The following is a 12,101-nucleotide window of genomic DNA, read 5'->3' on the forward strand; positions in this document are numbered from 1 at the left end:
CTTGATGACCATACTCAGTATAGTCATCAAAATCTTCATTTTTAAATTCTTCACATGGGCCATATTTTGAAGGTACTCTAACTTGTGGTGGATCCTTCCTCATATTTTGAGGTGGATCTTGATGTACTGCGGGTGTCGGAGCTACTAGTAGTGTATGATTAGCCCTCTGCAAGTTTTCTACCTGCAAGGTCAGATGTTGTATATGTTGCATCATAGTTTACAACATTTTATTAGTTCCTTCAGCCTGAGCTGGTGCTTTAGTGCCACTGGTACTATGCTCAACGCCAAACATTCTCTCACAATTATGTATTCTCACGTTTTACTCGTATATATTCTCTGTCTCACTCCTTGGAAATCCTCAAAGTTTGAGCTCAACTCACAAATCACTTATCCAAGAATGAGTTTTCTTGAAAGTAATTTAAGAGTGGAGTTTATGTAATCAAGAACAAACTTTTAAAAACTAAGTACGGGGGCCAAGAAATTTCTACGAAAATAATGAGAAAAGCACGAACGAATTGGTACGAAAGAAATAGTCAGTTTCAAATATTAAGAATGACTTAATGCGAACTAGCACTAGCTTGTTCTTAACAAGAATCCCTAATGAATCTTTCTTACCCAAAACTGTCTTTCCCCAACAATCAACAAGAACACGTCAATTATTTCCTTTCTAATCTTTTTTTTAAAACTCAAGAACAATTTTTTTTCCAACTCGACTAGGGTTTAGTCGAAAACAAGAACTATACCCTTTTTTTTTACTAATTCGGATCTTGATTTCAAAATCGGGGAACGTGGGTTTGTTAGAACAATACCCGAGCCTTTGCTATGATACCAACTGATATGATCCGAGATAAACAATACAACCGAATATGAAAATAACAATGAATAAAGCAAAACTAATGATAGATTTGATTAAGATAATCAAAGTAGTCTGAATAATGAAGTATAAAAGAAAATCTAGAATCCTAAGTGAAGATCTCAAGCAACAATCGAAATACTATCTGATCACCTCCCAAGAACGACAAATTAGAAAACCTAGTTATAAAGAAAGGAGAAGAAGATTACCCTCAAGAACCCAAGTCTTGAAAATAGGTAATCCAAAGTCGAACTCGAACCAAGAGATTCCAAATTTCTCTCAAGAGTTTTATTATGTCAAAATATATTAAGTTCCTAATGAAATAACCCTAGGTTATTATAAATACACAATGGATAAAATAGGAAAAGTTTCAAAGTTAATGTCCCAAAAAAACTCGTCAGGCCAAACCGTAACCCTAACCATGACACAGAGCTAACCCGTGATGAATTCCAGAAGCTTATTTTCTTCATCTCTTCAGACCCCTCTTGGACCGTAGCCAGCGGTTGGTAAAACCGTATCACACGGTTTGACTTGGGGTCTTGATTCTTCAATTCTCAAGACTCCAAACATAGTATCATTTGCATGAATCCTCCAAGTAACTCTCCAAATATCTTCTAGTCAATTGTTGAAGACCATGCAACTCCTCAGTGTGCATCCCTCGGGCGTTCTTGGACTTGGAGCGAGTCAACGGTCCATTAGATAATTCGGGGTCATCTTCAATATCCTCCGCTTTGCTCGGGCTATCTAGGATCGTATCATTAATGAACTCAGTTTTCAAACCATTACTAAGGAAGTCAGTGCTTGTGTTTTTTGATGACATCTTAATTAATAGCAAGGGTATGACTGTCCATCTTCAACATGTTAAAGTTGTGTTTGAATTGATGAAAAGGTATCAGTTGTATGCCAAACTTTCTAAATGTGCTTTTGGAGTATCTAAGGTCGAGTATTTATGCCACTTTATCAGTAAGGAAGGGATGTCTACAGATCCAAGGAAGATTTCAGCTGTGCAACAGTGGCCAATTCATGATAACATCAAGAAACTAAAAGGGTTTCTTGGCCTAGCTGGGTACTATAAGAGATTTATAAAGGGGTATGGTTCCATTTGCAAAGCATTACATGAGATGCTTAAGAATGATGATTTTTTATGGATAGAGGAATCCACAATAACATTTGACAGACTCAAACAAGCCTTAATTTATGCTCATGTTATTGCCATGCCTTATTACTCCAAGCCATTCATAGTAGTGACTGATGCTAGTGGAAAGGGCATTGGAGATATTTTGATGCAGCAAGGTCACCATATAGCTTACATTAGCATATTTGTAGCCCCTAGGCATCAAGATATGTCTTTTTATGACAGGGAGATCTTAGCTCTCATCTTTGCTGTTACTAAATGGTCTCCTTATTTGCTGGAAAGAAAATTTATTATTAAGATAGATCAAAGTCTTTAAAGTACCTTTTAGACTAACATATACACACTGATTTTTAGGTGTCTGGGATTTGTAAACTTATGGTCTTTGATTTCTCTATTGAATATAAGAAGGGAGCTGAAAACAAAGATGTTGATGCTTTGTCTAGGAAACCTGAGGTTGAACTATTGGCCATCTCAATATTAAAATCAAATGATTCATTACTTACACAGATACAGAATACTTGGTCTAATGATCCATACTTGCAGGAGGTGATTGCTAAGTTGCAGATACAACCATTTAAGTCATTCACTTGGCTTAATAACTAATTGAGGTGGAGGGGAAGATTGGTAGTAGGCATGACCCACAACTGAGGAAAACTATTATTGAGTTGTGGCATGCAACCACCCAAGGTGGACATTCTGGTATGGATGCAACTATAAAAAGACTTCAATCACTATTCCATTGGAAGGCCCTCATTGCAGACACTAGAGAATTCATCAACAAATGTGATATTTGCCAATGACATAAATATTATGCACCTGCATATCCTGGTCTATGATGCTATTACTAATCCCAGATGGTGTATGGACTGACATTTTCCTTGACTTTATTGAAGGTCTACTAAAGTCTAATGGAAATGAGGTGATATTGTTAGTGGTTGATAGATTGAGTAAGTATGGGCATTTCATGATCTTATCTCACCCTTACACTGCTCAGTCTGTAGCACAATGCTTCCTTGATAAGGTTTTTAAATTGCATGGCATTCCTGTCACCATGACCAGTGATAGAGATCATGTGTTTCTCAACAATATTTGGAAAGAACTATTTTCATTGCAAGGAGTCTAGTTGCAAAGATCAACAATCTATCATCCCCAAACTGATGGGCAGACTAAAGTCTTAAACAGAACATTGGAAACTTACTTAAGGTGCTTTTGTTCTGATAGTCCAAAGGATTGGTCTTCCTACTTACCTCTTGTTGAATGGTGGTACAATACCACCTACCACTCCACTATAAATGAATTTATCTATGGTCAGAAGCCTCATATACATCTCCCTTACTTAGCTGGTAAGACTGATACTGAAATGGTGGATAGATCACTAACAGCTAGAGAAGCTATTCTATAGCTTTTGAAATGACATTTGTCAAGAGCCCAACAGAGAATGAAAGATTTGTCCGACAAACACAGAACTGATAGAAATTTTGAGGTTGGTGATTGGGTATATTTGAAGCTGCGACCTTATAAACAAGTCTCTATGGCCAACAGGCCCTTCAACAATCTAGCTGCAAAGTATTTTGGCCCTTATCCTATTGAAGCTAAGGTGGGAGCAATTGCTTATAGACTACTACTACCAGCTGATGCCTTGCTTCATCACACCTTCCGTGCCTCTCAACTTAAAAGGTTCTTAGAAGTCCCACATGTTATAAATCATCCTCCTATCCTCCATATGTGTAGCACTTATTGTCCCTTACCTGAAGTTGTTCTTCATAAAAGATTGGTTAAGAGGGGGAATAAGGTTGTATGTCAAGTTCTTGTCAAGTGGACTAGCATTGAAGCTTCTCAGGCCACCTGGGAATATCTTTCTGATTTGCAACACAAATTTTCCTCCTTTCACCCTTGAGGTCAAGGATGCTCTTTTGCATGGGTATTGTTGCAAGATATAGAAGACGAGCTGAGTTGGCAGAGTTAGTTACAAGCAGAGCTGATGTGACAGAGTTAGTTAGAATAAATTAATGTTAGTTACTCAGTTAGTTAGAATTAGTTGGAGGCACTCTGTAGTTATATAATTCACTGATCCACTCTATAAATACATTGTAATTCATATAGTGATATTCATTCATATAATAATAATAATCATTCTCTCTTCTCTTCTAAATTCTCTGAGCTATTTTCTCGGCAATCCGCCCTGGCTTAGCTTCCATCATATTCGAGCCTTAGCTCCTAGATTTCTTGACGATTCATTCTTCAAATTGCATCAAAACGTCAATTCTATTTTCAACCAAAAGAAAACATACTAATTACAAAGATAAAGAAACAAATATAAGCCGGATTTGGACGAGCATTTTCTGAAAATGGATTAGGACCACCTTCATCAACTAGTTCAAAGTTCTAACATCAAGTTGAAGAACTAGTTGTAGGCCACAAAATTAATTTTTTGGTGATCAAACTATAGGCCACAGTCTAAAGTTGTTTGTAAGGTTGAATTCACCCAAGAGATACAAACTAATTTTGACTTTCATCTAAAGTTCCGAAAGCAAATAAAAAAGGCATTAGTTATTATTAGTAGTAGTATTATAGTAGAAGTTGTAGACTGATGGTCCACAATTTTATTGTGCTAGGTGATTTTCATTTTTTGTTCAACTTCAACGTACAAAATGATGAACCTCTAGTTTTATGACAATGTTTCATGTAACTCAAATTATTAGCAAAGGTTAGAAAATATTATGATGGGTGTTTGTTAGGAAGCTAACAAATATTGAAATACAAGCTTGCTAGGGGTGTCAAATGAGCGGGTTGGGCCGATTTTGTGCGGGTCAAAATAGGTTGAGTCAATAATTTGACCCGTCTAAAAGTTATTTGGGCTAAGATGAGCTGGATCAAAATAAGCTAAAATTTGGGTTATAGCCCAACCCGCCCAACTATTATCAAGTTTTACTTAATATGCGTTATTTATATAACATATCAAACAAAAATAAATTTATTTCTAAGATATTTTGGCAAAGTTACTCATAGATCAATTTGGACTAAAAATCAGCCCAACTTTAAATGAGTTGAGACGGATTGGGTCAATATAGGTTGAGTTCAATAAATGGACTTTGGACGGGTTACTTAGGCTTGGGACAAATTTGACATGGAAATTTTACCTCATATAGCAAAGGTATACACCCAATTTATTATAAACCAAAATTATTTTTAAAAATTATTTTTTATAGCTACCTTTTATATTTTATAGCAAAATAAGTATTTATGGTATATACTACCATTCAAGCATGAAATACGCTATTTATGTTTTTCCTCTCTCTTTCTTTCAATTAACACACGATTCTCTCTCAAAATTTTTCTTCTTTCTCTCTCTCTTCGAGCAACATAGGCAGAATCATAGATACACGAAAGAGAAACAAATCATGAAAAAAGCCTAAAAATCTCAAAATTAGAAACATGAAAGTAAACCTATAATAAAAAAAGGAAGCAGAGATACCCTGGGCGACAAAGAGATTGAAGAGAAAGAGGAATTCTTAGCGCGGTAAGTAAGAGAGAAAAGAGGAAGAAACAGTCGAATTGGAAGCGTTGTAAATTGTAATGGAAGAGGTAGTGAAGCGATACAAGGAGTCTTGGCTGAAAAACGCCATCTCTAACGAACTTTCTTCTCTTCTTTGCTATTTAGTCATGTACAATGATACAAATATATTGTATTCTATACAAATTCACTCAAACACATTGTATTTTTATATAAATATATTTTTTTTGCTTGTGTTTATGTATTTTGAAGGCCTGTATTTTTTTAATACAGCTGAATATACATGTATTCATGCATACTGTACATATAGTATTTATGAATATAGGATATAAACATTGAAATACATGGAATACAAACATTAAAATAGAACAAAATATAAACAGTGAATACATTTAATTTTAAAATACAATAAAATATTGTAAAATACAGTGAATACAAATAGAAATACAGTGAATATAACAACAACAATAACATGCCCAGTATAATCCCACAAGTGGGGTCTGGGGAGGGTAGTGTGTACGCAGACCTTACCCCTACCTGGAGAGGTAGAGAGACTGTTTTCGATAAACCCTCGGCTCAAGATAAGGTGGAAAGGAAGAAAAAAGAAGAAGAAGAAGAAGAAGAAGAAGAAAGATGGGGGAGAAAGAAAGACGAGGGAGACAAAAGATGATAAGAAAAAAGATGAGAGAAAGTAGCATTAGATAGTAACAATCAGGGAGCAACAATTTCCAGTAGAAGGGAGAAAGAGTAGCATCAAATAGTAACAATTAGGGAGCAACCATTTCCAGTAGCAATTTTCAAAAACAATGAACGTGGTTGCTAAGTACCGGATATAATAACAAACTAAAAAGAAGTAACTTTCAACCAATAACAAGAAGATTACTAGTACTACGTACTGGTAAACATAGGAGAAACTCACAACTACCTGTCAACCCACCACATTAATTTTCGACCTCCACATCTTTCTATCACTAGTCATGTCCTCAGTTAGGTGAAACACTAACATGTCCTGCCTAATCACCTCTCCCCAATACTTCCTTGGCCTACCCCTGCCTTTCCTCAAGCCCGCCACGGTCAACCTCTCACACCTCCTGACCGGGGCATCTGTGTCTCTCCTTCTCACATGCCCAAACCATCGCAGCCTCGATTCCCGCAACTTGGCATCCACGGATGCCACTCCCACCTTGACCCTAATAACTTCATTCCTGATCTTGTCTTTTCTGATATGTCTACACATCCATCTCAACATCCTCATTTCAGCTTCGCTCATCTTCTGGACATGGGACTTCTTGACGGACCAACACTCAGCTCTATACAACATAGCCAATCTAACCACCACCCTGTAGAATTTGCCCTTAAGTCTAGGCGGCACATTCTTATCGTATAAAACCCCCGAAGCTAGCCTCCATCTCATCCAACTCGCTCCAATGCGGTGGGTAACATCCTCGTCAATCTCTCCATTGCCTTGGATTATAGACCCAAGATACTTGAAACTATCTCTCGTGGGAATGACTTGGGTATCAATCTTTACTTCCACTACTTCTTCATGCCTCTCATCAATAAACTTGTACTCCAAGTATTCAGTTTTCGACCTACTCAACTTGAAACCTTTGGACTCCAGCATCTGTCTCCAAACTTCCAACCTAGCGTTAACACCCCCTCACGTCTTGTCAATCAGAATTATGTCATCAGCAAATAACATACACCATAAAATCCTCCCTTGTATGTGTCGTGTCAGCACATCCAACGCTAGGACAAACAAAAACGGGCTAAGGCTTGATCCCTAATGCAACCCCATCTCCACAGGAAAATGTTCCGAGTCTCTTCCCGCAGTCCTTACCCGAGTTTTACACCATCGTACATGTCCTTAATCACCCTAATGTACGCTACCAGGACTCCTCTAACCTCCAAACATCTCCATAGTACCTCCCTCGGGACTTTGTCATAAGCCCTCTCAAGGTTAATGAACACCATGTGCAAGTCCTTTTTCCTCTCTCTATACTGCTCCACCAATCGTCTCACAAGCTGAATGGTTTCTGTAGTTGACCATCCCGATATAAATTTGAACTGGTTCTCAGAGATAGATACACCCGTCTTCACTCTCTGCTCCACCACCCTCTCACAAACCTTCATAGTGTGACTCAACAGCTTGATACCCGTCTTCTTCGTCTTGAAAATTACGTTAAACAGGCTAGAAATACAGCAATACAACCAATAAAATATACTGAATACAACAGTAATAACATGTAATATGAATAACTAAAATACTATTTATACAAATATATTTGAATACACTGAATATAAAATAGCGAATACAGTAAATACAAACATTGAATCTAATGAATGCAACAGTAAAAAAATATATTTAAACACACTAAATACAAAAGTTATACTCCCTCCGTTTCAATTTATGTGAACCTGTTTGACTGGGCACGCAGTTTAAGAAAAAATGAAGACTTTTGAAATTTATGGTCCTAAACAAATCAAAAAAGGGCCTAGAGTATTTGCGTGGTTATAAAAGCTTCTCATTAAGGGTAGAATTATAAATTTAAGCTAAATTATTTCGAAATTTAGAAAGGGGTCATTCTTTTTGGAACGAACCGAAAAGGAAATAGGTTCACATAAACTGGAACGGAGGGAGTATACAACTGAAAAATTATTCTAATTAATTGGGTTGATAATGAGGCATATTAGAATTGATTTTGTTGAGTTATATTAGGAGTGTATCACGCTAATTGATATTATTTTCGTTATTAGACAGCAGAACATACCTATTTTTAAGGTGATTGCCGTTAATGTATTCATGAATTCATGACGCGAATACATGTGAATACATGCGCGTACAACTGGACTGCCCTGATTTTAGGTGCTTCTTGGTGTTGTATTCATGAATACAACATCGCGAATACATGTGAATACATGCGCGTACAGCTGGACTACCCTGATTTTAGGCGCTTTTTGCTGCTGTATTCATGAATACATGACGCGAATACATATGAATACATGCGCGTACAGCTGAACTGCCCTGATTTTAGGCATTTTTTGCTACTGTATTCATGAATACATCAGCGCAAATACATCAAATACACTACCGTAACAATTGAATAGCAGCTATAGGAAGTAATTATGTATATGGTAGCTATAGGAAGTTAATAGCCACTAAACAGTAGTGATTTATAAAAATTCCTCATTTGACATCCCTAAGGCTAGCTTAGATTTTGGTTTAGAGCATGTTTGGAAAGCCACCTAGGAATTGAATTTGGGTGTAATTACACAGTTTGGGATGTTTGTTTGGTCAAGTAATTACTTGGTTAGCATAAAATTGAGTGTAGTTGAAGGGGGTGTAATTACACTCTCGAATTCTCAAGGGGGAGGTGAGAATTGGTGGTAATTACAATGTGCAATTACAAGGTTGCCTTTTAGTGTCTTTCTTTTTTATTTTTATTTTAATTTATTTTCATTATAACTTTTTATTTCTATTATTTTACTTTTTAAATTTTATTTTTACTTTTTAATTTCTTTGTACATTATTTATCTTTTATTTCTCTACCTTTACTTCTTGTGATTCTATGTAATTGCTTATATTTTATATTTTATTTATTTTATTATTTTATTTTTTGAAACTACACCTCCTAATATTAGAAATAATGAGTCACTAACAAACTTGGCATATAATGAGTGATGCAATAAAGTGGAATTTCGTTGTTGAATGTGGTTATAAACTTATTATGTTTCCTAATCTTAAGTTGTAGTGGAACTTACGATTATTATGTTGGAATTTGACATATGTTAAACTTTTTTTTTTGAATTTTGATATTGTGTTATATTCATGATTCCAATTTACTTGATTTAGTAGTATTGGCTCACATTGCATGTTGTTCAATATTTAGTTAGAATTGATAGATTTGTTTTATTAAATATTTGAATAATGTTATGACATTATATTTATAAATATTAATTTATTTTATCAAATATGAATTCCATGATGTTCTTACAAAACGTATGTTTTTAGTTTTTGTAAGTATCTAAACTAAATATTTTTAATTTGGAATATATATAAAAATTATTTTACAATATTAGTTATAAATATATAATTACTATTTAATGTATATTCACGAAAAATATATATCTTAAATACCAAATATAATATCATGTATACTTATAAAAATTTATAGGCATGCATTTATTCTATTAGCTTTTAAGTTTTGATAATTATTTCATTTAAAATTTAATCTAACTGTGTAATTACACTTATGCAACCAAACAGTAAAATTGTAATTACACTATGACAAACAAACATGTCGTTGTAATTACTAAGTTGTGTAATTACTATCATAATAATTATACCAGTTTCAATTACCCGATGACTTTCCAAACATGCCCTTAAAGTTCACAAAGAAAATTTATAATAGTACCAGTGGAAGATGTAGATCATGCTTTATAGTTGTCGCTCAAATTTCTGATTTAACTGGTTGCGTTGTGTAGCCAAAATCTAAACATCGGTCAAAATGGACAAAATTTAAATAATGGCCTCAACAATGGCTATTTGTGAAAATTTCCCATTGACCCCGTGACAAAAGTTAAATACAAATAAAATTATGAGCGACACTAGGGCTTTAGCATATTTATACTGCTTTGTTTTTTCCCCCCTCCTTTTCTCCATCTCTTGTACTCGCCGTCGTTTCCTCCTCAGCACCACTTGAAACCCCAAAGATGGTACATTTTCTCCTCTCTTCTTCTCATTTTGCATATCAAATTTTCTATTATGTTTCTTTGCTTTAGAATATTGACCTGATAGTTATTCCGTATTATATCATCTTTGTTTTACGATTCTGAACTGTAGTGAATCTTGATTTTTGTTTTATGGAAGAAGTGTTAGGTTTTACTCCTTTTCCCTTTATTGGATTTGCTCCAAAATCCTAATTTGCAACATGTTTGTCCATTTTATGGAAGTTTTGCTTTTGGAATACAATAGTTTTTAGTTTATTATTCAGAAAAGAAAAGGAGAGAATTCAGGTTTAAATCACAATAGAGGCAAAATAAACACTAGGTGACTTCTTACCATCTGCCTAAGCTTGGGTGGGCTGCCTTACCCAGTATCTGTGGTGGTGTCGCAAGCTGACCTGGAGCCAAAAGAAAAAGAAAGAAAGGAAAGGAAAGGAAAAAATTGGACACGGTTTAGACCTGCATAACATGGATTGAGGTTTAGGGGTGTGGAGGGGTGGGGGTGGGGATGTAGTTGATTTTGATAAAGATTTAAAGCTTTTGCAGGAAAATGCTAAAATGTTGGGATTTATAGAATGAATGTTAGATTTATCTGCTCTACCCACTTTTGGAACAGGCTTGGCCATGGCATTGCGAGTTCAAGAACTTTTTTAAGTTTGTTATTCAGAATATATATAGAGGACAAGTCCGCGCGTACTGAAATAATTTCATGATATGGATGCACTAATACTGTTAGTAGTAGTTGTTTCTTTCATTTTGTATAGAGGTCAAATCCTGTGAAACTAGTCCTACTTCACCTTTGACGATCGTGCTAGTTTGTTAGGTGGCATAAATTGATCTCAATCAATTGCATCCTAATGGCAAACTATTTGGCCTTGGCTATATAAATCCATACTCAAAATTCCAGCTTCTTGGCTAATTTTCTTTAGTATTATCTTACCCACTATCCTGCTCCTCTGTAATAGTTATATATGCCTAAAGTTCTTTCTTTGTGAAAAAAATTGTTCTCCTGTCTCAATATTCCATCCTTTGGTTGTAAAATATGCTATTGATGCGATTTCTTGTTGCCCTTATTTTTCAAATGTTTCATCAGAAGATTTTATTAGTCGATGTTGTATTTTTAGCCTGCTGAAGACTTCTTTGTGCTCTGTTTGTTCCTTTTTATGCAATTTGACACAGTGAGCATTTAATATACGTTTATTTGTAGCCAAAGCAAATCCACGAGATCAAGGATTTCCTTCTCACAGCCAGAAGGAAAGATGCACGAACTGTTAAGATCAAGAAGAACAAGGATATGGTCAAGTTCAAGGTTCGCTGCTCCAAGTACCTTTACACACTGTGTGTGTCCGACTTTGAGAAGGCTGACAAGTTGAAGCAATCACTTCCTCCAGGTTCGCACTCTTTGACTGCTATATTTTTGCCAATTATCGTGATATTCTCTGTTATATCTTTATCCTTATCAAAATTACAAAGAATCTCTGTGATGTCTTTATGTCTGTGCCTTTCATTATTTTGTAAGATCTTAACACTGTATATTTCCACCTTTTTGTTTTTATTTAACCCACTCAAACCTGCTGAAAAGAATGCAGATAGTCCTGTTATTAGTGGCTCATTTATATTGCTTGAGCTCATGAATTTAACAGTTGGAGTACATTTCTGAGTTTGCAGGTTTGAGCGTGCAAGACCTGTGAAGAAGGATTTATGCTTTTCTTAGAGTTATTAGGGAGTGAAGAATTTGAAAGAACTCCAATCTTTCCTTTGAATATCTTGTCCTCAGGCATGTCTGAAGTTTTATTTAAGCTTTTAGATATTGATTGTTGCATTACTTTTTACTCATATTGACAGTAATATAAGTGAGCCTCAATGCTGCCGAA

The 12,101-nt window shown here is 35.3% G+C and overlaps 3 protein-coding genes across 3 annotated transcripts; 2 read left to right on the plus strand and 1 right to left on the minus strand.

The window, feature by feature from the left end:
* The first annotated feature begins 3,426 nt into the window (after positions 1-3,426).
* Positions 3,427-3,885, plus strand: LOC138892062 (uncharacterized). Its single transcript, XM_070175754.1, has one exon. It carries the CDS (start codon positions 3,427-3,429, stop codon positions 3,883-3,885), a length of 459 nt encoding a protein of 152 aa, XP_070031855.1.
* A 2,545-nt stretch (positions 3,886-6,430) lies between these two features.
* On the minus strand, positions 6,431-7,635 carry LOC138892063 (uncharacterized). Its single transcript, XM_070175755.1, has 2 exons — positions 7,343-7,635; positions 6,431-7,145 (listed from the first exon to the last, which is right to left on the minus strand). Exons 1-2 carry the CDS (start codon positions 7,633-7,635, stop codon positions 6,431-6,433), a joined length of 1,008 nt encoding a protein of 335 aa, XP_070031856.1.
* A 2,442-nt stretch (positions 7,636-10,077) lies between these two features.
* LOC104112970 (large ribosomal subunit protein eL38) lies at positions 10,078-12,101 on the plus strand. The gene is made up of 3 exons (XM_009623021.4): positions 10,078-10,218; positions 11,435-11,618; positions 11,896-12,101. Exons 1-3 carry the CDS (start codon positions 10,216-10,218, stop codon positions 11,916-11,918), a joined length of 210 nt encoding a protein of 69 aa, XP_009621316.1. The 5' UTR covers positions 10,078-10,215; the 3' UTR covers positions 11,919-12,101.

Source organism: Nicotiana tomentosiformis, chromosome 5 (genome assembly GCF_000390325.3).
Source record: "Nicotiana tomentosiformis chromosome 5, ASM39032v3, whole genome shotgun sequence".
In the NCBI taxonomy this organism is placed as follows: domain Eukaryota; kingdom Viridiplantae; phylum Streptophyta; class Magnoliopsida; order Solanales; family Solanaceae; genus Nicotiana; species Nicotiana tomentosiformis.